At 52.7% G+C, this 26365-nt stretch overlaps 9 protein-coding genes across 9 annotated transcripts; 4 read left to right on the top strand and 5 right to left on the bottom strand.

Moving 5' to 3' along the window:
* Positions 1–613: 613 nt before the first annotated feature.
* Positions 614–1218, bottom strand: EV422DRAFT_205429 (uncharacterized protein). Its single transcript, XM_053065334.1, has one exon. It carries the CDS (start codon positions 1039–1041, stop codon positions 640–642), a length of 402 nt encoding a protein of 133 aa, XP_052922749.1. The 5' UTR covers positions 1042–1218; the 3' UTR covers positions 614–639.
* Positions 1219–9167: 7949 nt separating this feature from the next.
* On the bottom strand, positions 9168–10836 carry EV422DRAFT_539906 (uncharacterized protein). The gene is made up of 3 exons (XM_053071102.1): positions 10814–10836; positions 10668–10748; positions 9168–10591 (listed from the first exon to the last, which is right to left on the bottom strand). Exon 3 carries the CDS (start codon positions 10544–10546, stop codon positions 9647–9649), a length of 900 nt encoding a protein of 299 aa, XP_052922748.1. The 5' UTR covers positions 10547–10591; positions 10668–10748; positions 10814–10836; the 3' UTR covers positions 9168–9646.
* Positions 10837–11763: 927 nt separating this feature from the next.
* Positions 11764–12462, top strand: EV422DRAFT_570242 (uncharacterized protein; the record flags this gene model as incomplete). The annotated part of the gene is made up of 4 exons (XM_053072856.1): positions 11764–11926; positions 12145–12213; positions 12299–12383; positions 12450–12462. 4 exons carry the CDS (start codon positions 11764–11766, stop codon positions 12460–12462), a joined length of 330 nt encoding a protein of 109 aa, XP_052922747.1.
* Positions 12463–13186: 724 nt separating this feature from the next.
* EV422DRAFT_499641 (ribosomal protein L22/L17) lies at positions 13187–13858 on the top strand (the record flags this gene model as incomplete). Its single annotated transcript, XM_053068096.1, has 1 exon — positions 13187–13858. The coding sequence occupies one exon, from the start codon at positions 13187–13189 to the stop codon at positions 13856–13858; it is 672 nt and encodes a 223-aa protein (XP_052922746.1).
* Positions 13859–14148: 290 nt separating this feature from the next.
* Positions 14149–16752, bottom strand: EV422DRAFT_570240 (concanavalin A-like lectin/glucanase domain-containing protein; the record flags this gene model as incomplete). The annotated part of the gene is made up of 10 exons (XM_053072855.1): positions 14149–14279; positions 14367–14478; positions 14577–14932; positions 15028–15274; positions 15343–15653; positions 15716–15768; positions 15872–15912; positions 15980–16050; positions 16129–16595; positions 16667–16752. 10 exons carry the CDS (start codon positions 16750–16752, stop codon positions 14149–14151), a joined length of 1875 nt encoding a protein of 624 aa, XP_052922745.1.
* A 441-nt stretch (positions 16753–17193) lies between these two features.
* On the bottom strand, positions 17194–19153 carry EV422DRAFT_539896 (P-loop containing nucleoside triphosphate hydrolase protein). The gene is made up of 8 exons (XM_053071101.1): positions 18922–19153; positions 18818–18841; positions 18528–18757; positions 18323–18452; positions 17948–18252; positions 17818–17866; positions 17654–17749; positions 17194–17590 (listed from the first exon to the last, which is right to left on the bottom strand). The coding sequence occupies exons 1-8, from the start codon at positions 18934–18936 to the stop codon at positions 17336–17338; spliced, it is 1104 nt and encodes a 367-aa protein (XP_052922744.1). The 5' UTR covers positions 18937–19153; the 3' UTR covers positions 17194–17335.
* Positions 19154–19478: 325 nt separating this feature from the next.
* EV422DRAFT_590168 (uncharacterized protein) lies at positions 19479–21972 on the top strand (the record flags this gene model as incomplete). The annotated part of the gene is made up of 9 exons (XM_053073520.1): positions 19479–19935; positions 20312–20488; positions 20570–20656; positions 20718–20852; positions 20928–21005; positions 21075–21180; positions 21265–21393; positions 21481–21693; positions 21764–21972. The coding sequence occupies exons 1-9, from the start codon at positions 19597–19599 to the stop codon at positions 21970–21972; spliced, it is 1473 nt and encodes a 490-aa protein (XP_052922743.1). The 5' UTR covers positions 19479–19596.
* Positions 21973–22447: 475 nt separating this feature from the next.
* EV422DRAFT_539887 (Rhodanese-like domain-containing protein) lies at positions 22448–23686 on the bottom strand. Its single transcript, XM_053071100.1, has 3 exons — positions 23483–23686; positions 23076–23303; positions 22448–22918 (listed from the first exon to the last, which is right to left on the bottom strand). Exons 1-3 carry the CDS (start codon positions 23567–23569, stop codon positions 22715–22717), a joined length of 519 nt encoding a protein of 172 aa, XP_052922742.1. The 5' UTR covers positions 23570–23686; the 3' UTR covers positions 22448–22714.
* A 331-nt stretch (positions 23687–24017) lies between these two features.
* On the top strand, positions 24018–25833 carry EV422DRAFT_205111 (guanine nucleotide binding protein, alpha activating activity polypeptide O). The gene is made up of 5 exons (XM_053065333.1): positions 24018–24458; positions 24513–24631; positions 24717–24982; positions 25055–25201; positions 25513–25833. The coding sequence occupies exons 1-5, from the start codon at positions 24126–24128 to the stop codon at positions 25698–25700; spliced, it is 1053 nt and encodes a 350-aa protein (XP_052922741.1). The 5' UTR covers positions 24018–24125; the 3' UTR covers positions 25701–25833.
* The last annotated feature ends 532 nt before the right edge of the window (positions 25834–26365 follow it).

Raw genomic sequence — 26365 nt, 5'->3', positions numbered from 1 at the left:
GGCTCACTGCGCGTTGTAGTTTACCTCGTCACCGTTCGTCAAGCCCTCCATATTGACTCAAGACTATTTGTTTTTTTTTCAAGGGTTGCACGATTTTGGTGGACGTCCGGGATGACTGATCCACAGTCTAAACTGACTGAGAGATGTGATGTGTTTTGGTGGTGGTGGTGTGTTTGTGTCGTGTGTGGGTGTCTTATGTCGTGCTCAGTCTGTGGAGTTTCGTACGGATGCGCGGATACGGTGTGGGAGTGCGATACCCGGATGGAATGCTTAAAAGAGAGTGGGGGCCTTTTCGAGCCTTGAAATTATTCAGTGACTGCGAAGATGTGTGTAAATTGCAGACCTTTGAGGGTTGCTCAGTTTGGGAGTTGATGAGCTATGACAAGGGTGCAGCGGGACTCAAAGATGTGACGTGCAGGTTCGTGAGTATGAATGAGCACGGGAAAACGGGGACAGCAACGGGACTCGCACGGCCGCGGGTGACAGCACATTACAGAGGAATTCGACAGCGCGTTTCCGGTCGACCGTTTTTCGATGACCCTATAGATCTAAAGACCGTAGTGGGCGAGCAACAACGCCGATGTTGAATTCCATGACCGTTCCACATCCCTGCCACCCCCAAAAAACTGTATATCCTACCTAATATACATCTATTCTACCCGCCACCTCCTCCCTGCTCACATCCCCACCACCACTTTCCCTACGCCTCCCTCTCCTCGCCCTCTCCCCACCGCCCATCCTCATTTTAGGCCCCCTAGTCCCAAAATGCACCCTCCACTCATGCTCCCCATTCAACACCTTCGGCTCCCCCGTTTGTGTGTCGATGCAGAAGGGACAGGTGTGTTTTTTCCATGTTGGTTTTTTTGGGGTGGGGTGTTCCGGTGATTGATGCGGTGTTGGCGGGAGGAGTTGACAAGCGAGGGGGGTGAGGGTGTATGGGAAGGATAGCTGCTCGTTGAAGGTGGTGGGGGAAAGGAATTTACGGGCAATTGTGAGGGCGGTGGCGGAGACGTTGGCGGTCCATTTTGCAATATCTAACATTTGAGAAGTACCCAATCCGTCAGCGACACTTTCTCCGTGTTTCGTGTTTTGCAAGGTAACCAATAGTGATGTGGACTACCTTCCACACGGGTTGTAGAACTGATGTTCGTATACAGTAACTACTTTGCTGTAAGGTATTGTAGACGGAATGGGTGTTTGTCGGCGCTGCTATTCAATATGCAGCAAAAGAAATACTTGTTGTGAATAGGAACACGCGACGAGCGCTGGTAAAGCACCCAGGAGGTCGGAGTCCACTGGAGAACACTGTCTGGACGCTTAAATACAGGTTTATCCCGCGAGGCCTGTCTTGCAGACATGTTGTTCTCCAACTGGACGGACAACCCACATTACAATTGTTACCTGACGCGTCCAATACATAAAACGCTACCCTCCTCCGCATCCCCCCACTCCCACCCTGCGTCCCCTCCAAAACAGCCCCAGCCATTTTATTCCTCAACCAGCCATTGTTACTGTGCGTTGAGATGAGATTACAAGAGGGATCCTTGCTGAGCTGGGTGTGGTTTTTGCTCTATGGGCCGAATGAAATGTGGATTTCAAGCAGCATGTGACGTGACAGGACATTGGGGACATGTGACGCATTCCCCACATGTCAAAGGGGCCGCCTGAAAGGAGACAGGAAGCTGCAGCTACTCCGACATGTAGGGAAGAAAACAATAAAGTACGGTAGTGTCATGTGGATGCATGGAGCTAGGGTTAGGGATAGGGAGTTAGGGTTAGCAATGGTTAGTGCTTCTCTCACAGGGATGGAGGGGATAGCCTCGCATTTTGCACTTTTCAACCAGACCCCGCTCCCACCAGAACAAGACCTTCGTCAGCCATCCCCCACCGAGACGCCCCCTCCCACTCCATCAAAATGACATTAAAAGTCTCCTCGTCAAAAGGCAAATCAGGCACACAAAAGTATGGCCAGAAGGACCAAAACTGTTGGAGGTATCATCCTCCCGAGTCCCCGGTTAGGGTTCCTGTAGTTTATTTCCTCACGTGACTTCCCCCCCGCTTACGCCACGCTTCCGCGTACGGGACTTCACTCTTTTCTTCCCCTTCGGACCTTGCGTCCTCTTTCTACTCTAGACAACACATACTTCACAATATTACATCCCACACAATATAGAGTTTGATCAGTCATCTGCTTCCTCTGCTGACTACTGCTAAGTGTAATTGGTCCAGCGAAGGACAGGTAGGGTGCTCATTGAGAATTGTTCAGCGTAATTGAAGAAACGCCAAAAAGGAGTTCCAATAATAGCGTCATAAGCCAGATTACTGACTAGCCAGGGAAGTTGTCCAACTAAGAAAAGCAACTGAGATTCGAGATCCCATGGATCTAACTTTTCCGAAACAACCGTGTTGAGAATCATGTATGATTCCTTGTCGGCCAGCCATATCTGCTTGGGTTCGATACGTTTCTTGGGAAGTTTGTGCTTTTTCGATGAATGTCTTGTCAAGGAATACCCCAGTTGCGCCGCTATCGAAAAGAACACAAGCAAACCTGTTTCCGATGCGACAACGAGAGACCCAGAGTGGAGCAGACAGTGGTTCGTGTTAAAGGGGCACCTACCAGTACAGTACATGACCGGGTAAGCGCTCTGTTTGGCAAACTGGCATAATACGCATCCAGGAGCGGTCCTATCGCTGTCCTTCAGTGGTGGGTAACGGAGGGCGTTGGGAACGGATTGGAGTGCCATTACAATCAGTCCACCGCGGCTAGCTTTGATACATGGTCGCGTGGAGGTTCTGGAGTGGTGGAAGAACTCAGGCTTGAAGTGTCGGCCGATCAAGGGTCATGAAACGGTGGGCTTTGTAACCTCAGAGGAAACGTAGATGACATTGGGCCCTTCCGAGAGGGCTGAGAGCAGTGTATTGTAGTGAAGAAAAAAGTAAGATTCTTTTCGCAGCGGCTGCTCGACTGACAGCTTTATATATGGGCTGCCAGCGGGGCTTGCGTGGCTTCAGTGAGGCTTGGCGCCTTATGTAATGTATCACCGAGAGCTCGGGTGACCAACCCGGGCCTCCGATCAAGTAGAAGTACAGAGATGTAATATGAAATACAAGTGAATATGAGATATCCCCGACACCTCGCTCAGATCCTGAGGAGGGCGCCGAATAAATAAGAGGTGAACTACGAGGGATATGTGAAGAAAGGGAGAGCTCATGTCCATTTTAAAGTGTTGACGCACTTGTTTATTTTATAGTGTTGACGCACTGTGTGATGTGTGTTTTTGAGGCAAAGGCGTCCCTAAGCCGACCTCGTGTGTGATGTGTGTGTATAAGGTCGGTTCTTGCGTCGCCGCGCGTGATGTGATGTAGTTTACGTCGCTATTGTCAGTGGTGTGATTGGAAGTGAGCGGTTCTTGCGACGTCCACGTGTGATGTGATATGAGATGCTCTATGCTGTTCGTCTCCGTATCCACAAAGATTGTGGATGAGCTTTTCGCCATCGTTTGTAGGCAGGCGTGTAGCGATCCACGTAGCTGGGTATCGAAGTCCTCTTCGAGCGTCTACTTCTAGGTTGATTCCTGGTCGATTTAGATCGACGAGGTCGCCAATTTTGTATGCGATTGGCGTTCGACCTTTGTCGTGTTGATGTGCAAATTGATCTCGCGATCTCTGAAGGTTTTCGCGTACGATACGGGCGATGTCTTCCTGCCCTTTCTTGAAGAGTTCGATTTCGTTTCGATCTACAGCTCGAAGTTTGAGTTCTAGTCCTTCGAGTGTTGGATTCCAACCCGGGAGGATTGGAGAGCGTCCGAGATCTACTTTGAATGGCGATAAACCTTCATATTCCTCCCTCGGAGCGGTGTTGTATGCGAATTCGATTAAAGGCAATAGTTTCTTCCAATTGCTTTTATCGTAGTTGAGATATTGCTTCCAAATCCTTTTCAGGGTTTGGATGGCTCACTCAACTTTGCCGTCGGTTTGCTGATGACGAGCCGTAGCGTATTCATGTTTTACACTGAGGAGGATATCAAATGTCAGGAAGAAGTCGGAAAGTGCGCGAGGTTCACGGTCCGTAACAAAGACTTTTGGCGTACCGACATGTTTCCATACATGATCTAAGAAGACTTCGGCTAGTTTGCGTCCAGTGATTGTCTTCCTGATCGGCGTTAGGATCACACGTCCGGAAAGGTAATCAATGCAAACGAGACAAGAGTTTGTTTCATCTACTTCGAAAATCTTGAATCCAATCGTGTGCCATCTTCCAAAAGGTATAGGAAGAGGTCAAAGAAATCCGTATCAACGATGACCAGATTTGAATTGTCGACAGGATTTGCAAGTTCCAACGTATTTGATGACATCGGAGCGTACGGTAGGCCAGTAATAGTCCGTAAGAATTCTTGTCCGTAAAATCTTCGGGCGAATGTCTTCAGGAACGTATAGACGTCCTTCGTGTCGTACTAATCCATTTTTGAACATATAACGGAGTTCTTTTGAAGTTTTCGCGTGTTGAGGCTTTCGAGAAATTTCATTGAGATAATCTGAATATGGATCTTCGCGTAGGGCTTTTTTCCATTCTTCTTCTGAGCAAGTAGGTGAGTTTTGTGGATTGTCTGTCGTAGCGTTGGAGGAGGGTTCATTGACAAGCATGTTGCTGATCTGCGTATGCATGTCGAGGCGTCGTTGACAATCTACACACCGAGGCGCATAGATTGGATTGCGGGAGAGCATGTCGGCGATATGATTCCATCGTCCAGGTAAATACTGGATGTCGAAATCATACTCTTGTAGCTTCTCCACCCAATTGGCTTGTCTTCTGCCCAAATGGGGTTGCGTTTGGATGAGTTCAAGTCCCTTGTGATCGCTAAAACATCGGAAGTAACGACCGATCAGATATGGTCGATTGGCAACCAACATCTTGACAAGAGCTATAAACTCCTGTTCGTGCGTAGGATATCGAGTTTCTGCGTCTTTCATCTTTCTAGAAAAGAAAACCACAGGCCGGAGCCTAGGTAACTTCTTCCATTGTCCGACGAGAGTAGGCAGATTTGTAGGGATTGTTTCATCCCCAGAAGGTTGTCCAATCAGGCCAGCAATAGCGTAGCTCGATGAGTCAGTATAGACGTAAATCGGCTTGGTTTTGTCGATGGTTGCTAGCGTAGGCGCATTGATCAACGCTTCTTTCAACTTTTGAAATGCCTCTTGTTGCTCAGGACCCCATCGAAATTTGACTTTCGAAGATTGAATACTTGATAGGGGCAGAGCGATGTCCGAACAACCTTGTACGAAGTCAAGGAAGTAGTTTGTGAACCCGAGAAAGCTTTGAACTCCTTTTGTTGACTTAGGAGTAGCCCAATCCTTGATAGCTTGGATTTTCGAGGGCGCGATGCGAACACCATGTCTTCCGACAATATGACCACACCATTCGAGTTCTTCTTTAGCCCATACGTACTTTGAAGGCTTGATGAAAAGGGCGTGTTCTTCAAGTTTCTTCAGGAGACGATCGACGTGTTCCCGATGTTCAGCTAAGGTCTTCGAGAAATAAAAATGTCGTCCAGGTAGGTAGCAAGGAATTCTTCGTAATCTTTATGCAAGGTCGTATTCATAAGACGTTGAAATGCAGCAGGTGCGTTGGTAAGCCCAAACGGCATAATCAAATACTCGAAATGTCCGAAGCGAATTTGTATTGCCGTTTTTTCTCAATCTTGTTTGCGTATAAGAAGACGATGGTATGCTTTTCGAACATCGATAAGCGTAAACCATCAACGCTAAGCGGAAGGCCCCGCATACCTATGCTGTTGGCGACTGGGTGTACGTTCATCGCAACGAGTTGGACACGACTTACGTCTCGACCCGCAAGCTCGTCAACCGCTGGACCGGTCCATATCAGATTTCCAAGGCCTACGCCGGTGGCGCCTACTTGCTCCTCAATGAGTACGGGGGCCCTGCGTTCAACTCCCGCCCTGTCAATCACCTCCGGATGGTCCCCGCAAGGATACGCCCTGCCTGGCACGCACCCGCTTTCACCCTGCCGTCCAACCTTCCCCTCCACGACGACCAAGTGGATCCCCCTCCGAATGCTACGCCCGAAGAAGAGATCGACAATGACTCTCTCTCCGATGTCCCGGATCTTGTCCTGGACGAACTCCAAGTTTCGTTAGTTGCCCACTACGCTGCGCTCCCCTCGGACGACACCTCTTCCTACCCAGGTGCCCTCCCTGTCGACCAACCGCACGCTCTTGACGCCGCTTCGTTGACCCCTCTTTTCCACACGCCCGCCGGCCGTCCCAGTCGCCACGGCTGTTGATGTTCACCGACTTCACACGTCTTCCTTTCCGGTTTCACTTTTTCGTCTCGCTTCTTCTTCGTTTCGGATTCTCGCGTTTGCTCACTACTCGAACGATCGCTCGCTCACGTCACCGCGCCCCCGCATATGCCCACCGGGACGGTCCCTCGATACCGCGCTAGTGCCTCTGCGTCGATCAACGTCCTTTTTTTCCGATTTCAGTTTCGCTTGCTGACTCGCTTGGCACTGTGGAGGCAGGGGGAGGAATGTGGTGCGGTGGGGAGACGTGTCATATTTCCCCAACCCTACCTGTCTGCGGAACCCTAACTCCCTGCGGTAAACCTAACCCACTAGCTAGTCTATATCCCCACTCACATGACTTGTTGTTGCATTTTTCTACTTGTACATCTTCGCGCGCGACTGCACCGGCTTCCTCTTTTCTTCTTTACCCAAAATACATCTACATTACCCTGCCTACCTCAACGTTTGCCTGGATAGGGCTAGTCAAATGATGAGAGCAAGTGCTGTTCACTGGCGACTGAGCAAGCGGGTTCACGGAGGGGACGGTAGGTTCGCCTTGTTGTGGCGCTCGGCCCGAATTCAGGAGCAAGGTAACCAATCCAGTCAGATTGGCTATTTGATCCTTTATTTGAATCATCTCCTCTTCCTGCTTGACAGGCATAGGTTCTTCCTGAATGGAATACATCAGGAAGGGGTTGTTTTTGGTTCTGGTATGTGCGCGTGATTCAGGCGCATCCACATATGGCGTGGTTGCGTCTTTCCATTCCGCAATAGTAGCAGAAAGTTCCTCCTTCCTCTTCTTCTCATCCACAAATTCACCAGGCATTTTGTAAGGCAGGGTAGGTGTCGGTTCACTGCGTAAGTCGGCATGACGGGCTACACCTTGATTAAGCGGAGTACGTGAGTCAATGCCAGAGCGCGGATAAATAGACTCAGAACTCTTAACAGGGGGTTGTTGAACTTTCTTTCCTCTGCCTCTAGTAGCCGCAGGTAGGGGTCCCAGGAGAGCTCCTCCTTGGGACCGCGTGTGGTGAGCGGAGGGCTTGCCGGCTGTCACTGCAGCTGCGTAGCCCTTCTGAGGTTGGGTTGTTGAGTCCTTAGGTGGCATGGTGCTTTCTAAGAGAGCGGTGACTGGAGGCCGTGAGTTCTTCATCCTGGACGTCCGCTAGTTGCGGGCAAAGCCAGGGCTCATAACCACTTAGCAGTAGTTGGCAGAGGAAGCAGATAACTGAGCAAACTCTATGTAGTGTGCAATGCTGTGCTGTGAAGTATATATTGTCTGGTGTAGAAAAGAGGACGCGAGGTCCGAAAAGGGGAAGAAAAGAGTGAAGTCCCGTACGCGGAAGCGTGGCGTAAGCGGGGGGGAAGTCACGTGAGGAAATAAACTACAGGAACCCTAACCGGGGACTCGGGAGGATGATACCTCCAACATCCACCGCCGACCTAGTCTTCCACAATATCATCCGTCTCCACGGCCACCCCGACGATATCGTCTCTGACCGAGGACCCCGGTTCAAGTCTTGGTTCTGGCGTCAACTTCTCGAGCTCCTCAGGGCCAAAGCCAACCTCTCCTCAGCCTTCCACCCCCAGAGCGACGGCCAGACGGAACGCGCCAACCAGATCCTGGAGCAGTATCTCCGATGCTTTTGCAACCACCAACAGGACAACTGGAAACAGCTTCTGTCGTCCGCCGAGTTTGCCTACAACAACACCCACCAGTCCTCATCCCAGACCACTCCCCTCTACGCCAACAATTGTCTCCACCCCCACTTCAGTTTCACGGCCTCTGCTACCTCTGAATCCGTCAATCCGGCTGCCGAAGCCCGCGCTAAACAACTCAAGGAAATCCATGAACAGCTTGCGCTTGAGTTCAAGGAAGCCCAAGATCGAATGAAGCACTACGCCGGCGCTAAGCAAATTCCTGGAACGGACTTGAAACCTGGCCACCACGTCTGGCTCCTCTGCAAAAACCTCCAGACGACCAGGCCCTCTCCGAAACTCGACAATCGCAAGATTGGGCCATTCCCAATCATTGAAAAGATCAATTCAGTCGCCTACTGTCTTAAGCTCCCGTCTACCTACAAATTCCACAATGTCTTCCTTGTCTCGCTCCTCGAACCTTGCTTCACCATCCCCAAACGACACAAACCCAAACCCGCGCCTCCAGAGAACATTGATGGTCAAGAAGAATGGGTCATCGAAGCCATCCTCGACTCTCACACCCATCGTCGTCACCTTCAGTATCTCATCAAATGGCAAGACTGGCCTGACTCTGAGAACACCTGGGAGCCCGTGGAACACCTCACCCATGCGGACGAACCCCTCGAGGGCTTCCACAGCGTGTACCCCGACAAACCTTGCTCCGTCCCCGATGCCCGTCCTCTGCGACCACACAAGACTCAACACCGCCGCCGCCGCCGCCGCTAAAGAGGGGGGTGATGTTATGGACAATGAGCCCATACCATAAGCATACCTCATGACAGCACACTGACAGCCACCAATGTCGAACGCCACTGTCAATGTCAATGTCGGTGTCAATGTCAATGTCAATGTCAATGCCTTCCCCTCTCATTTCGCCAATCCCCTGCTCTGCTCTCGTCCGCCAATCCCCCATTTGCCGCTCCTCCTCTCTCCTCTCATTTCGCCAATCCCCCCACGGCTTCTCCACACCCCCCACTACTTCTCCATAGCCAGCAGCCGTAGCAATGCCCTCTACGCTCGCCACGGCCGCTCTAGGAGCATAGCTGGCGCCCCCCCCCCCCCCCCCCCCCCAGTCCCCTCTTGTTGTTGTTCTTTGATCTGCTGGGTTGTCTATCTATAATAGCCGGCCTCTCTTCGTCCATTCCCTTCCTCCCCAGCAGATCAACACCAGTTCTGCTCATCTCCTGTTCTAGTCCTTGTTTGTCGTTTCGCCCAATACAATCTCTTGTCACCTATCACTCTCGCTCTGTCTTCTCTTCTTCGCTTCCGCCTCCGTCGTCGAGATCATAACATCGTCAATATATTTGTTCAAGTATTTCAGTATCTCGAGAAGATCGACCCGGGTGCCCTCCTTGATCCCGAAGAGGGCATACAGTTCGGGAGAGAGCGTCCTCGATGGTGTTCGTGCGTTTGACATATTGACTTTGGTATGATTTTCTGAAGGTGAGCTGGCGCCCGGCACGGCGCTCTTTTATACCCATCTCCTCTTCGTCAGAGTTTGGGACTGTGCTGTTGCCAGACATACCTAAGGACCCATTTTCCCGGGACAGGCTTGTCGAGCTCTCCACGCTCTCACACTCCCGAATCCGAACAAGAAAGAGCATTCCTCCATTGGTTAAGGGTCCGTTGTCCTTAACGTTGTCCTTATGTGCTGGAGCCGGGCGCAACAGCCTGACCACCTTTGACGAATAAGACCACGGCCGTCGGCAAACCCTTCAGGGAGGGGAACTTGCGACTGGTGTGACGAACGGGCCTTATGTTTGCGCATCCGCCTCCTTTCCGGTAATCGTCCCAGAGCGCGAGAGTGTACATTAGATCACCTGCCTGATTCTCCTCGTAGAGGCGACAGAGCGCCTCAATTCCATCGTCCATCTCGATGAACGGCGTGCTCATCGCCTCAAGGTGCATATAGACCCGGAAGGTATTGGGATCTATCATGTGCATGGCATCCACCCGCCACTGTGTGCAATTGTGGAGGACCGCCTCCTCTTCAACGGCGTGGTTATTTCCGACGTCGATAGGCGTCCCACGGGGGATTGACAGGACCATCATCACAGCGGCGCTGTTGGGATACATAGTGAAGCTGTGGGCGATGTCCAAGGTGGGGGTGGTGGACATGAATTCGTTGGTGATGATCCGTCGGCCAGGGACGTACGTTTGCCGAAACTGGTCCAGCTTGTTTTGCCGTATCGAGATGCCCCTGTAGAGTGTCATGTCCTTCGGTGTTCGGGTCCCTAAACGCATCAATAGGGCCAGATATCTAGCAGTGAGGAAACAGGTGATAGCCTGGTGCTCGTTATGGGTGAGGAAGGGATCTTTTGGATTTCTTTGGATCAGATTGATGACCTCGTAATCTATCGAAGCATAGTATTGTGCCCACACTTTGTCGAGCACGGTCTCCTCGAAGCCCCGACGTGAAGGCATGAGGTTGTCCATCAGCGCGGCAATCGCATCATGATTGAATGCCCGTTCCTTCTTGAGCTGGGCGATGATGGCCCGTTCATGGAGGCGTACCTTCTCTGAAGGGACGAGCGGTTTAGGCATTGTTGGTCGGTCTTACGGTTTACGCATTAAAGAATTCATGATTCCCTGTAATCTCTTAGGGTTAGGGTTAGGGTTTCCTCTTCAGATAAATCATCTGAAATACATTCTGGTTCGGAGTCACCTATGGGAGAGCCAGATGCAGGTTTGAGATCCCTGCGACGGCGATAGAAATCCTCTTCTATGTACTCGCCCCTATAGGAATCTTGCAAAACCCATCCCCGTTCAGCAGGGAGGATGTCGGCAGCAGTAGGGCATTTCCTTCTGTACCTTCTCCGAGCGTACTGATGTGCTTCTTGAATATGATCACTATGTGTTTGTTTGACGTCGGCCGGCATTTTGACTGAAGCGGATTGTTTGGTGCACGGCGACTCAGCGAGCTTTGCCTTCGAGTGCCGGATTTCCTTCCGCAGTCGTTCAATCTCTTTATCTTTCTTTCAACAGGGTTCGGTGATGTTGCTTTCTTCGGGCATTGAGTGTTGTGGGGGAGGTTGGGATCTCGACGAGGTATTTATGTACCTGGTTTTTTTGCGGGCCGCTTGCGACTTCTCTGAGTGAAAAGACGCCGGTGGGCGGGCCATCGATACGGTTGACGTAGGCGATTTTTTCATCCATGTTGTTCGGTGTTTCCTGACTTGGTGTGGACTCGGTCCGGACCCGATGCCTTCTGAATCCCTCGGGAGGACCAAGGGCGCACACTGACCTACGGATGGACGGGTGCAGAAAATCGCTAAACTTCTATGGAAGGAGCTTCTTTGGGCCAGGAGATCAAGGGGCGTTCTATGACAGTATTTCGACAGTTTACGGGCGTGGAAAAACTTGGCGCCATTGGCGGTGTGATCACGCGACTCCCATTTCATTTTTGTCATCAAGGCGCAGATTCCTCTGTTCGTCTTTCTTTGGAATGATTTATCCTACGCTGCCATGGCCGATATACGACGTAGTCATAGTGGTTCTGGACCTTTATCCGAAGAAACTTTCGTTCAAAAGAGAAAGCCTGAGAATGTGGATAGACGGGACGTCGAGTTTGAATACCTCTTGTCAATTGCCCAGTCAAGTGTCCGGAACGGTCCTCGACTCAAAGGTCAGTAATATTGCGCTGGAGAACATGAGAATTAATAGTATGATAATGTTCAATAACAACTATGTCGTCCGTATCAGGTATCTGCGGGTTGCATGTACAATGGGCCGCAGAAGTGACAAGGACCTATCGCCGCATCATGGAGGCTATTGACAAAGCGAACGATTTGTTTGACACCGCTATTCAGAAACTTGAGGGAGAAGAAAATTTCGATCCCGATAATCCGCCGACAGTGTGGGATCAGCTCAACGATTTTTATGACGATGGAATAAAGCTCAAGGCAAAGCTGTCTACCCAGCCGTGTATGGGTTGCAGTGTTCACGAGATACTCAATGAACCTCTGCACTATACGGTTCTCTACTTGGGCTCTGCCGCGGATGACCAAGGCTTTGCTGAGCATCTCAGAAAGCTCCTTCCGACGGTCTTAAGTTTAGACGAAGTTTCGATTCGGATTCTAAGGAGTGCGTCTGAGTTCTACAAGGAATGGGAGACAATCCAAGCATTGTTAAATGCCTCCTAGGCTGGGCATCTGCCTTACCATCACTTGGACTGGTCCTGCGTGAGGAAGGACCTCGGGCTCTTTACAAAGGTACGCAAAAGGGGTAAACGGGACGGGATCATCGTATCCTGAGAAACCGGAATAACCGTGTCCTCATCCTTCACTTCGATTCTAGGCTTTGTACCGAAAGTACTTTGTCTGAGACCCGGCGGTGGTATCCTCCTGGTGGTTTTCAAGACCGTCTCAGGTTACATGCGAAAGTAAGTCCGACTATGTTCCGCTCCTTATGCGGACATAGGCATTCTAACATCTGTTCTTCTGGCTAGACACTTCATGTAGATATTTCTTTTGGCCAGCGCATGTAGATACAATAGTAGATGACCCCATCCTTCATAGTCTCTGCTTCCAGTCACCCGCACATACTTGGATTCCTTTCCTTCACCCCGTTCGCCGGGGACCTTTTGCATAGAGAATCTGTACATAATACAAGCATCCGTCGAGACGACATCATCAAGTGTTGCTACATGACCAATCCCGATCAATTGAGCTGAGAATTGAAGCCTCGTTCGATGGTGGTGAAGCAATATGAATAGGGCCCGTATGGGACGCGCGGTGTGAATTTTGTGTGCCGAGGCCGACTGCGCCACTCCGCCAAATGGCCCCTCGACAACGACGTGCAAACGGTTTCCCAAAACACAGAGAGATCGTACTCGCCCCGCATCAACCCCACGTTAACGTACAGAGAGGGACCAACATTCCCCCACCGTCCCATTGTCTAGGGTCTTCAACGACTGCTGAAGCTAGCGGACCCTTCCTTCCCACCAGAGATTTCCAATCCCCGCACATTATCGGCACATACCCAACCCCCCCCTGAAAGCAGTTGCCCACAATGACCCTCGCCCACTCCCTCCGCCGGCCAGCCCTGAGCCTCTGCCGGCGCCAACCATTGCGTCCCATCTGCCTCACCCGTCTCCCCGCCACCACCACCACCACCGCCACCACTACCCTCCTGCAATCCCACCGCCCCGCCTCAACATCCTCCTCCTCAACCCAATCCTCTACAATGAAAACCGCCCCACTGGACGAAGTCTCCGCCACCGCCTCCCCCCTCTTCGACGCCGCCATCAAAGACGCCGCCGCAGCCACCGGCACCCCGTCCCCCTCCTCCTCCTCCACCACCCTCGCAGGCGCGAAATCGAGAAAGCCCAAACAGATCCCAACCTTCACCACCGGCGATTTCCCCTGCTCCCCGCAAAAACTCACCCACCTCGCGCGGCTCATCAAACACATGTCGGTCCCCGAAGCGCACACGCAGATGACGATGAGCAAGAAACGCGCCGCCGACCGTGTCCGCGCCCTCCTCCACCGCGTCCGCTGCAACCTCAAGGAGAACTACAACCAGGATGCCGACGAGTATGTCATCACACAGGCCTGGGTCGGGAAGGGGGTGTTTCTGAAACGGTTGAAGATCCATGGACGCGCACGGTTTGGGATCATGCATCGCCCCCGCGCCCATCTCAAGGTGGTCGTCGAGAGGAGGGAGGTGGGGAGCAAGGAGGTGGATGTGGAATTTGAGCGGCTGGTGAAGATATTTAGGCGGAAGGAGCTGTTTGTGCCGTTGAGGGATAACATTCCGTTGAGGCATGTTGCGGTGCCGTGGAGTGCGAAACCGTGGAAGTATGTGACGAGTGGGAAGTGGGTGAGTCCGGAGAATGCGCGGGCGAAGCGGCAGTAGGGAGGTGGGGTGGGCAGAGTGGGAAAGTGGGAAGGCGGACGGACGGTTTCGTCATCACTCGGCGCCTCCGCTCTCTCTGTGTTTTCCCTCTCTCTCTCTCTCGGTTCTCCATTGGTGTATATATACATTGCGAACAAAGAAATTCATGCAAAACGAAATAGAGAAAAAAAAACATCACACCAGATCGAGATAAAAGATCGAGAAAAAAACATGAAATCTCATTCCTAAACACATACACACAAAATCCCCCCCCTCAATCACATACACACAGAAAACCCCCCTTCTTGATCTCATACCAAACACTCCTCAGCCCTAACAAATGCCGCCGCCCCACCCCCGCTCTTCAACAGCTCCCAGCCCACAACCGCCGCTTGACGGTATATGCTCTCAATTGCTGGTATGCCGGGGCGGGATGATGCCACTACATAATGAAGAAATAGAAGAAGTTCACAAATGTGAGTAGGGGTGGGGTGTTTGATTTGAGGGGGGGGTTGGATGGAAGACGCACCGAGGATAGCGGAATTGACAGCGTCGGCGACCAGGGCGCGGTTCACGGGGTCGAGGAGGTACGAGACGGGCGAGGTCCAGGGGTCAGGGTATGCCAACAGCGAATACGTTTCCTACAATGCCCACATATCCCTGTCGTGAGTGGGGTATGGCGCAGCGCACACGAGAAGAGAACGGGGGTAACGAAAGGGAAGGGGGGGGACGTACGTACCACCAAAGCGCGTTGCACAAACTCATTCTCGACAGTCCCAAACGTCACATTCAGGTCCTGCCCGTGCGCCACGACCGCGCGTAATCGTTCCTCCTCCGTGTCCCCGGCCCCGCCTTCGTGCCCTTCCCCTTCCCCTCCCGCACCATCAACATCCATCGCATCCTCCCCCTCCTCTCCCGCAATCACCGCCTCGGATGGATTTGACTCGACACCAACCCCCCGCATCAACTCGACAAACTTCTGACTCTGCAACATGAACGCGAGGCGGCGGTTCTGCGATAAGATGCCGGGGTAGTATTGGTCCATAAGTTGTGTGGCGAGGGGGATTGAGCCCGTTAGGATTGCGTCTCTGATGCCTAACGGGGAAGTTCGAGTTAGGCAATGATACCATGGTAGGCCCTGCCTCCTACTCCGCCGACACTGCACAACTTGACGAAACCATAGAACGTACGTTGCCGCTGCCGCATATCAACCTCATCAAACGGCTCGTCATCCGGTACAGGAGACACATCCCCGGAGATGGAACTAGATGAGAAAGCCGAGGCTGTTTCGCAGAAGCCGTGGTGGATTAGGTAGGAGAGGATGAGGTGGTTTATGCTGGGTTGTTGGGTGGGTGGTGTGGTTGGGGAGTACATAGGTGGGAGGAGAGGGGGAAGGGGCGCGGAGTTGACTTGGTGCCATATTCGGGCCTTTTCTTCCTGTGTCGGGGACGTAGGGAGGTGGGTCATGTGCGTAATAAACGTAGGGGTTCGAAACGGACTCATACCTGAAAATACAACCCGATATCAAACTCAAACTTATTCTGTCCAAAATTCGCCTCCACCACCTCCCCCGGTGTCCTCAGTCCAATCGAGGGGTACAGATTCCCCTCCAGTTTCGGGTTATCCAGCGCATTCGGGAACGCGGTGCCCAGTAACGCGCCGTTTTTGGTGAAGGAGATGGATTTGGTCATGAAGTTGACGATGCAGCCGATCACGTCGCCGGTGGTGAAGCAGGGGCCGTAGGGTTTGCCCGTGCCGGAGCAGCAGAAGGAGTGGCCGTCGTCGCCGTGGTAGCCCCATGAATGGTCTTCCCAGCCTGTTGTAGTGATAGAATTTGAGTACCGCAGATGCGATGCGGCCAGGTCTGGCAAGTCGTACCTGGTAGTCGGTTTAGTTGCACATTATGTGCACACAGTCCGATCCCGATGAACCTGCAGCGTTGGGTGATCGATCGGTCAGTAAACCTGCCCCTACGCTTGACCCTCCCTTCGCACCGGTCGCTCGCCACGGGCTCCATACGGCCCATCTACTCACCCTTCCCTGCCTTTGCTTATGATGGTAACCTCGTAATAGAACTACAAGGAAATACTCATTAGTGGGCCCACGTATCACACGGGAGTCCCTCCCCACCGAAGTGCTCACCAGACCACATTGAGGCGGTATAGGGTAATTCGTCCGCACAGCTGCCGCATGCGCGTCCATCTGCCCTGGTCCTGAATAACATTGCGAACGCCGCGTTAGAACCGCATGAGCAATCACTCCATACGCTTATGCGTCTCCCATGTAAGCACCTGTATACGTTATCCTCAACCCATTCGGCGCCAAGTCCAGCGACTGATTCTTATCCTTCGCATTCCACTGCGTCGGCAGATTCAGCTTCTTCTTCTGTTTTGGAGAGGTATTGCTCTCTCCCGCCTTCACATCCCCGTCCGTGTCATGGTCCATATGCTTCGACGCGCTATTCCCCGCTGCAGCTGCTGCCGAGTTGTTATTCCACACCAGGAACGCGGATGCGGGGAGGTTGGTGTACAACGGCATTCGCTTTTCGCTCGCGCCGCTTGTGGTCGTTTGCTGGCCGGATTGGAAGAGTCCGGAGAGGTAGTCTGGGGGTTTGTTGCGGTTCGTTTTGACGCGGATGGGTCCTGATGGTTTTGACGAGCCTACCCCTCGCGTTGTTGATGTTGTTGGAGGTATTTCTTCGGGTTCGGAGACTGGGGACCCGCCTGCTAGCCTCATTGCTGATTGTCCGAGGAAGTTTCTGTGGGAAATACATGATCAGCAGAAAGTCCCTTTGAAGGAAAACGTGGGAAAACGCCACGCAGCACTTACAGGACAGGCGAGATGACTGAAGTCGGACGGCGCCCGCTCCCAGTCCCACTGGACGCCTGGTTGGAAGCCGTGTTGGTGTTTGTCATTGCACCAGGAGCAGCGGTATCCCGATGGGGGGGAGTTCGAATGGCTTTACCGAACGACGCTGGTGATGTACCCGGAAGACAGGCCGACCGGTAGCGCGGGATGGGTGAAGTTGGCACAGAAGCCAGTGTAAGCGGGGAAGCAATAGCTCTCTGCGTTGCCGTGGGAGGTGTAGCGAGTTGCTTCTGGTGGTTGTAGCGTATGGTACAGTACATACGTAGCTGGTCCGGTTGTGGGAGCAGGGAGGAGTTGCACTAATAACAATCGATCCTTGCCTGCCTGCACTGGGGGCGTGTGTCATCGCTCCCCCTCTCTCACTGTGGGTGTGACGCGCGCGGTGTTTCCCCCCACGGCGCTAATCACTGCTTCTATCGTTCGGGACAGTCACAGCAAGTCCCCACTTGAGGCAGCAGATCATTTCGCCAAACATGCAGGAGACACTCTGTCAACATTCGGAAGCATTCGATAGGTACACAATGCATAAGCTTGAGAATGGTGTATATACATAAACAAGATGTGGTGGGTGATAGATAATGCGAGCCAAAAGTACGCTGGGGATAACCCTCCGAGCATTCTGCCTCCTGTTCAAGTCCGCTTGATGATTTGCACGACATCTTCATCTCCAAGAACATGCTCTTTCCCGACCTTTTGCGGGTTGTGCTTGACGGATGTGCCCCACACAAGGGCGTTCTTGAAGTCCTTCAGGATGGACTTGTGGATGGCATTACAGAAATCTTCGACGGTGCACTTGTCCCGCCTCATGACGACAGGTGCGCTGTAGTCGGGAAGCTGTCCCTTTGGTTTGGTGTAGATTCGTGCCAGATCCAAGTAGGTCCACATCTGAAATAAGAAAGGTAATAAGTGAGGACGACAATGCAATGAACGCGTATGCTCGAACCCAACCTTCTCTAGCAGGTCATCGAAGTTCCATTCATGGTGGGAACTAATCGGGATGGAGTGGGGAATCTTGTAGATGATATCCAGCTCTTCGATGGAAATCTGCAGAATTGCCAAACCAAACACACGTTAGACTGCGCTAACCTAGTTGAAACCAAAATAACACTAACCTGGTCGATCTTGTTCAGGACATAGATGGCGGGGATGTAGATACGGTTTCTAACATTGCGAGAATCATACTTCAGTCGAGTGCTCCATTGAAAGCAACGCCGTGGGCCGTTGCGTCATGTCAAAACCCACCCTTCCAAAATGTCGATCAGATCGTCCTGTGTTGCGTCGCATCGGAACATGATATCTGCGTTATGGATCTTGTATTCGGATAGAATAGCTTTGACAAGATCCTGGTCAAGGTTCGTCAACGTCACAGTGGACGTCATGTTGATTCCTCCCTTCTCCTTCTTCCTGAAAGAGATTGCTGGCGGTTTCTTGTTCAAACGAATGCCGAAACCCTCCAATTCTTTCTCAATCAGCCTCTTGTCTCCCAACGGTTTCAGCACATCGAGGACAATGAAGATCAGAGAGCACGTCCGTGCTACAGCGATGACCTGTCAATGCAAGGGCATCAGTTCCCATTGCCCCGTCGCTTGTTAATACGTCGTCAACATCGACATGTACCTGTCGACCACGACCCTTTCCGTCCTTCGCGCCTTCAATAATTCCTGGCAAATCGAGAATCTGAATTTTTGCTCCTTTATACTCGATAACGCCCGGAACTGTCGTCAGCGTGGTGAATTCGTACGCTCCTCTGGTAACGACCAACGGTAAGTCTCAGCCTCCTTCCGCAGCCACGCTTCCCCTTCCAAAACCTTGCAAGACTCACACTTCAGAGTGCGTTCCAGTCATTTTCGACATGAGCGTCGACTTTCCAACGGACGGAAAGCCGACAAATCCAACTCGAGCAACACCGGTCTTTGCAACATCGAATCCCACTCCAGCACCGCCACCGCCGGCCCCCTGCGGCGTCAAAAGCTCTCGACGTAATTTGGCGAGCTTCGCCTTCAGGATACCCAGGTGATAACTGGTTGCTTTGTTTTTTTGAGTCCGAGCCATCTGTTTCGCGAGCCGTCAGCCACCTCCCTTTCAGATTATGACAGCCGGCCAGCGACCTACCTCGGCCTCAATATCTTTGATTTTCTGTAGCGAGATGCCAGGCATGGCTTTCGTCAGTAATCATACTTCATATGGGCATAGGTGAAAATGCAAGACGAGCGTACCTCATATGTCGACATTTTGGCGCAGGTTGAAGGTCAAGTGCTGCGGTGTTTGCGTTTTGCCCAGGATCTGTTGTCCGGCAGGTGCCAAAGCCGTGCGTTCTTCAACACTCCGTACAGGGAATGGGCATTCGGCTCAGGTTTCCAAAGCGCATTTGCGGCAGGTGTGCATCGGTTTACTGGATCTGGGGCTTTTTCCTCTGGCCAATCGCAGGGTTGCGAGCGTGGACTTTGCGGAAGGCCGTGGTTGGCCAGACGTCCACGGATCCAGTCCAATCACCTGCAATCCCACAAACGGTGCGCAGGAGCTCATAGGCCTCTCGCCATCCATCTTGCGATTGGCCGAAAACCTCCATCACGGAATGTGAATGAGCTCCATGTCCAGCGCGGCCCAATCAAACGCTGACATCGATTGCTTCCATCCAATCCGCGATCTGCAGCAAATTCACGGGCGGCAAAAACGCGCCGTCATTTTCAGAAGTCCGACCCACTGGACAAACTTTGACCAACACCTGGGCCTCCCAAAACGGGGTGTTCTCTCGCTCTCTATGTATGTATGTGCACACAACCCATCTTACCTCTATCCTTCTCGTCATCTCTTCTGGTCTCTCGTTCCGAGAGTGCCCTTGTCGGCCGCCGTCCATTACCACCCCCTCCAACCTCAGACACCCGCTCACAATGGACTTCACCGAACTCTACAAACAAACCTCCAACCTCTGCCGCTTCTCCCCCGACGGCCGCTACCTCGCCACCGCAGTCCAATTCCGAGTCGTCATCCGCGACGCAGAAACCCTTCAAATCCTCCACTTATTCACCTGCACAGATTCCGTCCAACTCGTAGAGTGGTCCCCGGACTCGCAGCTCGTGTGTTGCGCGTCGCTGAAACTGGGCGTCGTGCAGGTGTGGAGTTTGCTGGATGAGGAGTGGACGGCGAAGATTAGTGAGGGCGTTGCCGGATGTACGAACGTCGTGTGGACGCCGGATTCGAGGCATTTACTGAGCTTTTCAGAGTTTCAGGTAGGGTGCAGGCGGGAGCGAGGGCTTTGGTTCGATCTGGGAGACCTACCGTAGCGAGGACCAGAGCGAACGCTTACGCGAGTGAAGCGAGCGACTGCGACCAGCGAAGCGAGGCACAGGGATGATTGAGGCAGGCGAGCGGGGCGGAGCGAGCCACAGGGGCAATACTCGCCTCACCGCAGTTCTTAGCCAGCCTCGGCGATCGTCAGATCTTTCGCGAGCGAAGTGAGCATAGCCCACCACGGCCCAACATTCTTGTCGCGAGCAAAGCGAGCGAAGCGAGCAGGATGTCGTTTCGATCGACCGCCATCATCAACTGTCCGTCAATCAACTTCCGTTCGCTTCCCACTCACTTTCGTTCCGATGAATCTCACAGCTCCGCACAACAGTCTGGTCCCTCACCACAAAAGACGCCTGCTACATGCAATACCCGAAATACTCCGACAAGGGCTTCTGTTTCCGTCGCGACGGCAAGTACCTTGCTCTGCTAGAGCGCGTCGACTGTAAAGACTATGTTGGGATCTACGCGTGCGATGAATGGTCGTCTGTGAAGGTAAGGTATGTGATGGGCAAGAGAATGGGAAATGATGCAGTGATGGAGGCGTGTTTACAAACAACTTGACGTGTTGGACAGCGTTTCGCACTCCCAACGAACGACGCAGAAAACATCGCGTGGTCACCGGACGGGCAGTACATTGCGGCTTGGGAGTCTATGCTCGAGGTACATGCTTCATACCCCTCCTGCCCATCTCCGTCGATTACTTAAAATTTCCCCATGTTAGTACAAAGTATACATCCACCACCCCGACGGACGGCTAGCAGGCACCTACTCGGCCTACGATTCTGGGCTCGGCATCAAGACTGTGCAGTGGTCGCCGTCTGGGCAGTTTCTGGCGGTTGGAAGTTATGATCAGAAGGTGTGCACCCGAATGGAGGATTTGTCTTTCTTGCAACGTGATGCAGAAGCTGGTGCTGATCTACCCGTCCTCCAGGTCCGCCTGCTAAACTACTACACCTGGAAACCTATCCTGGAGTACACGTACCCGAAGGAGATCTCTGACCCGGAGACCGTGAGTATTCCCCACCACATTTTTGCTCTATGCACTTCTTCAACGGCTCCTATGCTGACGTGATGACAGACGATATTTAGAGAACGGAACTCGGACGCGGAGGATGGGGCTGGTGGTGGGCCGTGGCCGCAGCCGCCGACGACGGAGAGTGGAGGCCAGCAGCCGAAGATTCAATGTGAGTGGGAGGCCGATGTCCGTGTCTTACACTGCAATGACAGCGCTGATTTATGTTCGGGTTGTCCTTGTATCTCTCAAACAGACGAAATTGTGCCGACACCATTCGCGATCCAGCACGTAGTACGGCCCGACCCCGACAAGCCCAATCCAAAGCTAGGCATCGGGATGCTCGAGTTCAACCCCACAGGGCAATTCGTCGCCGTGCGGAACGGTATTGTATTCCCCCACTGTTTCCGAATGTGTGTCTCCCATATCCCCGTTCGCTGACATCACCGCACCTCCCCCGACCCACAAACAGACACCCACCCAACAACCCTCCACATCCACGCCCTGCACCCCCCAACCTCGCACCGCCTAATCCTGCACCATACCCACCCAATTAAGCGGATCCAATGGAACCCGCAACACCCGACGCGGCTGGCGATCTGCACGGCGTCGCTGGCGGTGTATATGTGTGATGTGGATGTGGGGATGCGGAATGCGACCTGTGAGGCTGTTGTTGTGCCCGCTGGTATGTGGGTTTGTTTGTTGTTTTATTTGTATGGAAAATATCTGACGGGAAATTTATTGACATCCGACAGCAAATTTCCAAACACACCACCTTACATGGAACCCCTCCGGCACGTCGCTGGCGTTGTTGGATAAGGATAAGTTTTGTCTTGCGTTTCTTGTGCAGGAGGATGAGGAGGGGGGTGAGGGGGGTGATACCCGTACGTATGGGGATGATGCTAGGGGGTTTGAGAGGGGGTATGAGGATGATGGTGAGGATGGGCGGGGGACGGGGAGGTGACGGGGGTTGGAGGCACACTTGGTTGCACGGGCTGTGGGCGTAGGGATTATGTGATGGTGTAATCTGGCGTGAAGCCAAATGCGGCAGCATGGCTGTCTGTTGTTTGAACGTATACCATGCATCCCCACTTTCTGTCGTTGATGATAGGCGGTGTAGGCACAGACATAGTCCGTCGGCAGTTCGGTTGCCTTTCCGGACTCAAAAACTTAGACCACGTTCCCCAGACTGTACCAAAAAAATTGCATCGGCTGCATGTTCTTCAGGCAATGCCGAGGCCTGAATGAATCTACTTAGATCTCTTCTTCGTCCCCGTCCTCAATTCCAATTCCTTGCCCTTAGCAGCCATAGTGCTAGCAGTACTTTCCTGCTTCTCTTTTTTCTTCCTCATACTTCTTTCCCCCACTCCGACCACGACGATTGGAGACGGCATTTGCAGCCGTGTGCCCTCCATGTCGGTCGTCCATCTCCACAACATCCGGTCTGAATCAAATTCGTATTGTGAATCTCTTCTCGACTATTGACATATCTTCAACGCACGAAGACAACCAGAATAACTCTGTTGACAAAAGGAAAACAGCATTTGTTTCGTCTCTGCCATGCTGTTCATTTCGGTTACGCTCGTTCTCTCCCATTCCTATCCCATCCCGCTCTGACCCCGCTCCCACTTCCTCACATCCAGATGCAGACTTGTCCTTTCATTTCATTTCAAATTTTTCCATTTTCGAGACACACAAAAAATCACTCATTCATACGCAACAAGCGGCGAAAAGCTCTGATGGGCCTTTCCAAGGGGGTATCCGTCCTGCTTCCACTGGCTAATCCCACCGCTCAGGCTCGCAACATTCTTGTAACCCATCTTCTGCAGCGCGTCGGCAGCGAGGATCGAGCGGACGCCGCCGGCGCAGTAGACTACGATGTTGTCGTATGGGTCGGGGACGATGCCTTCCTGGATTGGTCCGATGGGAGGGAATGGGAGTGTTAGTGATGGGCTAATAATTCGAGTTGAGCTTTCAGGTCAACCAGCCATAAACTCCGCATTTCCTCCGCCGCACCGCCACTGAAACCCAATCATCTCCCTTTCCCCTCTCAGCCCCCCTACTCACAATATCACGCTCCAAGCACCCTCGTCCAGTGTACAAAGCATACGGCAGACAATCTTTATTCCATTCCTGGGGTTCCCTCACATCCAAGACGTGGAACGCGGTGTGGGCGTTGCCGTCCTGTTGTGGCGCCGAGGCGAGCTTGGCGTTGAGTTGCTGCGGAGTGATCTCTTTCACGTTCTTGCGGACCGTGTTGAGGTAGGAGGCGAATAGGGAATGGCGGGGTGTGGTCTGTGGGAGTGGGTATTTGGTTAGAGACAGAATATAATGCGCTGCGGAGGAGAGCGAGAAGCCTTCGTCTGGAGGGATAGAAGGGATATCACACAAGGCGGAGCGCAAGCGGTGGGAATAAGGGAATCACGCCGGTGGGTGGGTTTTGGAAAATGAGGGCTGAAAAGGAGGACACGTACGGTAGCGAAAGACCTGGTAGCCGGTATTCTGTGGACGGCGACTGCACGCAGGCACATGGCGGGTGACGCTCGTGTTAATGGCCTCATTGCTATGTGGTTGACGAGGGCAAGGAGGTTGTGCTGTCGTTGTCGAGGTCGATGTTGGCGAGCAGCGGTTTGGTTGTTGCAGGGGGAACGACAGATACTGTACGTAGAAGAAGCGAGTGCATATTAATCTGAAGCGGCCTCACGTGACTGACGCGCGCACGTCCGTCCGCGCCAAAGGGCAAGACCCTTCGCAGCTTTCGCATGGCCCTTCCGCAGGCAAGAGGGTGGAACCGTACTGTTCGTAGGTTGGGCGATTTCCATCTTGATTTCCGAAGAGTATGAATGGGCCGCCCAAAAAAAGCGTTTTGTGGTCGCCCGTAAGAAGAAAAGCGAAAACATAGATCTGAGCGTGGATCGAACCGCTCAACGCATCCGTTGATAAATCAGCATAGCATACAGTATCCGTACCGAATAGAGGGATACCTCAGCGCGAGCAGCGTCTAGCAAAGCAAGAGACCTACAGGCCCCCACACTACCATCCATCCCACCCCGGCCTAGCCACACCCCGCCACACCCCTCCCATCCCCTCCCCCACCTACATGCCCCATCCTTAACAATGGGCGCCTGCGTGAGCACGCCCGACGAGAAAGCCTCGGCACAACGCACCCAAGCCATCAACAGGCTCCTAACCGCCGAAGCCCGCTGCACCGAATCCGACGTCAAGCTCCTCCTCCTCGGCGCCGGCGAGTCCGGCAAATCCACCGTCCTCAAACAGTTCAAACTCATCCACGGCGTCCCCTTTGCCGACGACGATCGAAAGGTGTATAAGAGTACGATACACGGGAATGTTGTGGAGTCTCTCGCGACGCTGTTGGAGGGGATGAGGAGGTTGGAGTTGAAGTATCAGAGTGAGAAGGGGAAGGAGGCGGCGAGGAGGATTAGGGAGGGTGTGGAGATGTATGCGGGGGGTGGGGGCAGGGCGGAGGGAAATGGGGAGGGGGAGGGTGTGGGTTTGTTGACGCCGGAGTTTGTGCAGGCTGTGCATGTGTTTTGGAACGATGCTGGGGTGCAAAGGTGTTATGCGAGGTCGAATGAGTTGCAGTTGATTGATTGTTGTCAGTAGTAAGTTGTCGGAAGAAAAAAAAAAGGCGTCCCGCCGTTCTCCTTTCCTTGTGTCCCATCCCACTAATTCTGTTTACCCCAACAGCTACCTCTCTGACCTCCCCCGCCTCGCCTCCCCCACCTACACGCCCACCGACCAAGACATCTTGCGCGCCCGCGTCACAACCACCTCCATCACCGAACACCGCCTGCTTATCAACGGGCTCACCTTCCGCCTCTTCGATCTCGGCGGACAACGCTCGGAACGCAAGAAATGGGCGCCGTACTTTGATGACGTGCATGCGATTATATTCTTGGCAGCGATTAGTGCGTATGATCAGAGGTGTAAGGAGGATAATGAGACTAATCGGAGTAAGTGGGGAATTGCTTCAATTTTTGTTTTTTCGGAGGGTGGATGGGTTTACTGATACCTTTTTTTGCCAGTGTTGGAATCACTCAACCTCTTCGACTCGATCTGCAACCACCCCTTATTTCGGGACACCTCGATCATCTTGTTTTTGAACAAGGTGGATGTGTTTACGCAAAAGTTGAAGACGACGCCTATTGTTGACTATTTTCCGGATTATAAAGGTGTGTTCTTTTGTTCGGAGACGGCGGGAAAAGGGGGAGGTTGGGGAGTTTGAATGATGTCAACGGGAAGAAAAAAGGGGGGATGGATGTGCAATTTTGGGAAGACATCTGGTGTTTCCGGATGATTCAGATGCACTCTTGGGAAGACATACCGGACTTATTGCGTCGTCAGAGGAGCAGTCTTGGACGTAGAGGATGGGCTGCCGAGAGATAGATGTGGGATGTTCTGAGGGAGTGCCATTGCACCTCGAACCTATACAGTAACCACCACTCAAATAGCAACCGCCACCTGACCTTTCTCTCTCCCCAAGGCCCAAACACATTCGACACAGCAGCAACCTTCTTCGCGCAACGCTTCATGAACCTCAACCGCTCCGCCGAGAAGAAGGTCTACATCCATTTCACTTGGGCGACGGATACGGGCCATATCGCGACTGTGCTCGCAACGGTCAAGGCGTTGATTCTGAAGGAGAACTTGCATGCTAGTGGGTTGTTTTAGGTGGTGGGATGTTGGAGGTTGGGGAGGGGAATGGGAGGTGGATCTGATTCTTGGGATGTATTGGATGTGGAAATTCCGGAGAATGGAAGATTTTGAGGCGAGAGGTTATAGGTTTTGGGATTCGTATATATGTATGCTGTGGCTGCGGACGGAGGGCAGAGTGTGAAGTGTTTTTGGAATTTAACAGGCGACTACATATGGAGCAAAACCATACCACACACCATGTGACTTTCTTTTGCTCCACATCGTTCCTTCGCATTCTGGTTTAGAGGCCCCGCCATGGATCTGCCCCTTTGCCCAGATATGCGAAAGCTTTACCCTTCAAGAGTAGATCACGCAGCGCAGGCCCCGTTTTGATGTTTTTCGGTCGGAGTTGTCCCTGCTCTGCCGCTCTCCAAAGGCAAACAAGGAGGACATTTCCAGGGCGCGTGATATCACACAATCCGAGTGCATTGATTTCAACGATGCCATGAATGATATTCGCTTGCTGGCTGTGGGCAGAATTGCTCGAACGTTGCCCGGTCGTGGACGAGGTCGATGCCCCCATCGCACATGAGGCCGGCGTCTGAAATTCCTATTCCGGCCCTCTGTTGCCAATCCGTACTTTGACAAAAACCAGCCAGCAACATCGACACTTGCCCACACGGGCCCGACGAGATTTGTCT

The sequence above is a fragment of the Fimicolochytrium jonesii genome (assembly GCF_025526975.1).
Source record: "Fimicolochytrium jonesii strain JEL569 chromosome Unknown EV422scaffold_25, whole genome shotgun sequence".
In the NCBI taxonomy this organism is placed as follows: Eukaryota; Fungi; Chytridiomycota; class Chytridiomycetes; order Spizellomycetales; family Powellomycetaceae; genus Fimicolochytrium; species Fimicolochytrium jonesii.
This window is presented reverse-complemented; position numbering and strand designations above follow the sequence as displayed.

Excerpts from the sequence above, each read along its gene's own strand:
- EV422DRAFT_205429 (XM_053065334.1), bottom strand. The coding sequence starts at position 1,041 with ATGTTAGATATTGCAAAATGGACCGCCAACGTCTCCGCCACCGCCCTC.
- EV422DRAFT_539906 (XM_053071102.1), bottom strand. The coding sequence starts at position 10,546 with ATGCCTAAACCGCTCGTCCCTTCAGAGAAGGTACGCCTCCATGAACGG.
- EV422DRAFT_539896 (XM_053071101.1), bottom strand. Across the intron at positions 18,453-18,527 it reads ACTGGAACGCACTCTGAAGT|AGGAGCGTACGAATTCACCA; the intron begins GTGAGTCTTGCA and ends GGTCGTTACCAG. Across the intron at positions 18,253-18,322 it reads GAAAGGGTCGTGGTCGACAG|GTCATCGCTGTAGCACGGAC; the intron begins GTACATGTCGAT and ends TTGCATTGACAG.
- EV422DRAFT_539887 (XM_053071100.1), bottom strand. The coding sequence starts at position 23,569 with ATGAGGCCATTAACACGAGCGTCACCCGCCATGTGCCTGCGTGCAGTC. Across the intron at positions 23,304-23,482 it reads CTACCAGGTCTTTCGCTACC|ACCACACCCCGCCATTCCCT; the intron begins GTACGTGTCCTC and ends CCACTCCCACAG. Across the intron at positions 22,919-23,075 it reads GGTGCTTGGAGCGTGATATT|GAAGGCATCGTCCCCGACCC; the intron begins GTGAGTAGGGGG and ends GGACCAATCCAG.
- EV422DRAFT_205111 (XM_053065333.1), top strand. The coding sequence starts at position 24,126 with ATGGGCGCCTGCGTGAGCACGCCCGACGAGAAAGCCTCGGCACAACGC. Across the intron at positions 24,459-24,512 it reads CGAGGAGGATTAGGGAGGGT|GGTGTGGGTTTGTTGACGCC; the intron begins GTGGAGATGTAT and ends GGGGAGGGGGAG. Across the intron at positions 24,983-25,054 it reads GGATAATGAGACTAATCGGA|TGTTGGAATCACTCAACCTC; the intron begins GTAAGTGGGGAA and ends TTTTTTTGCCAG.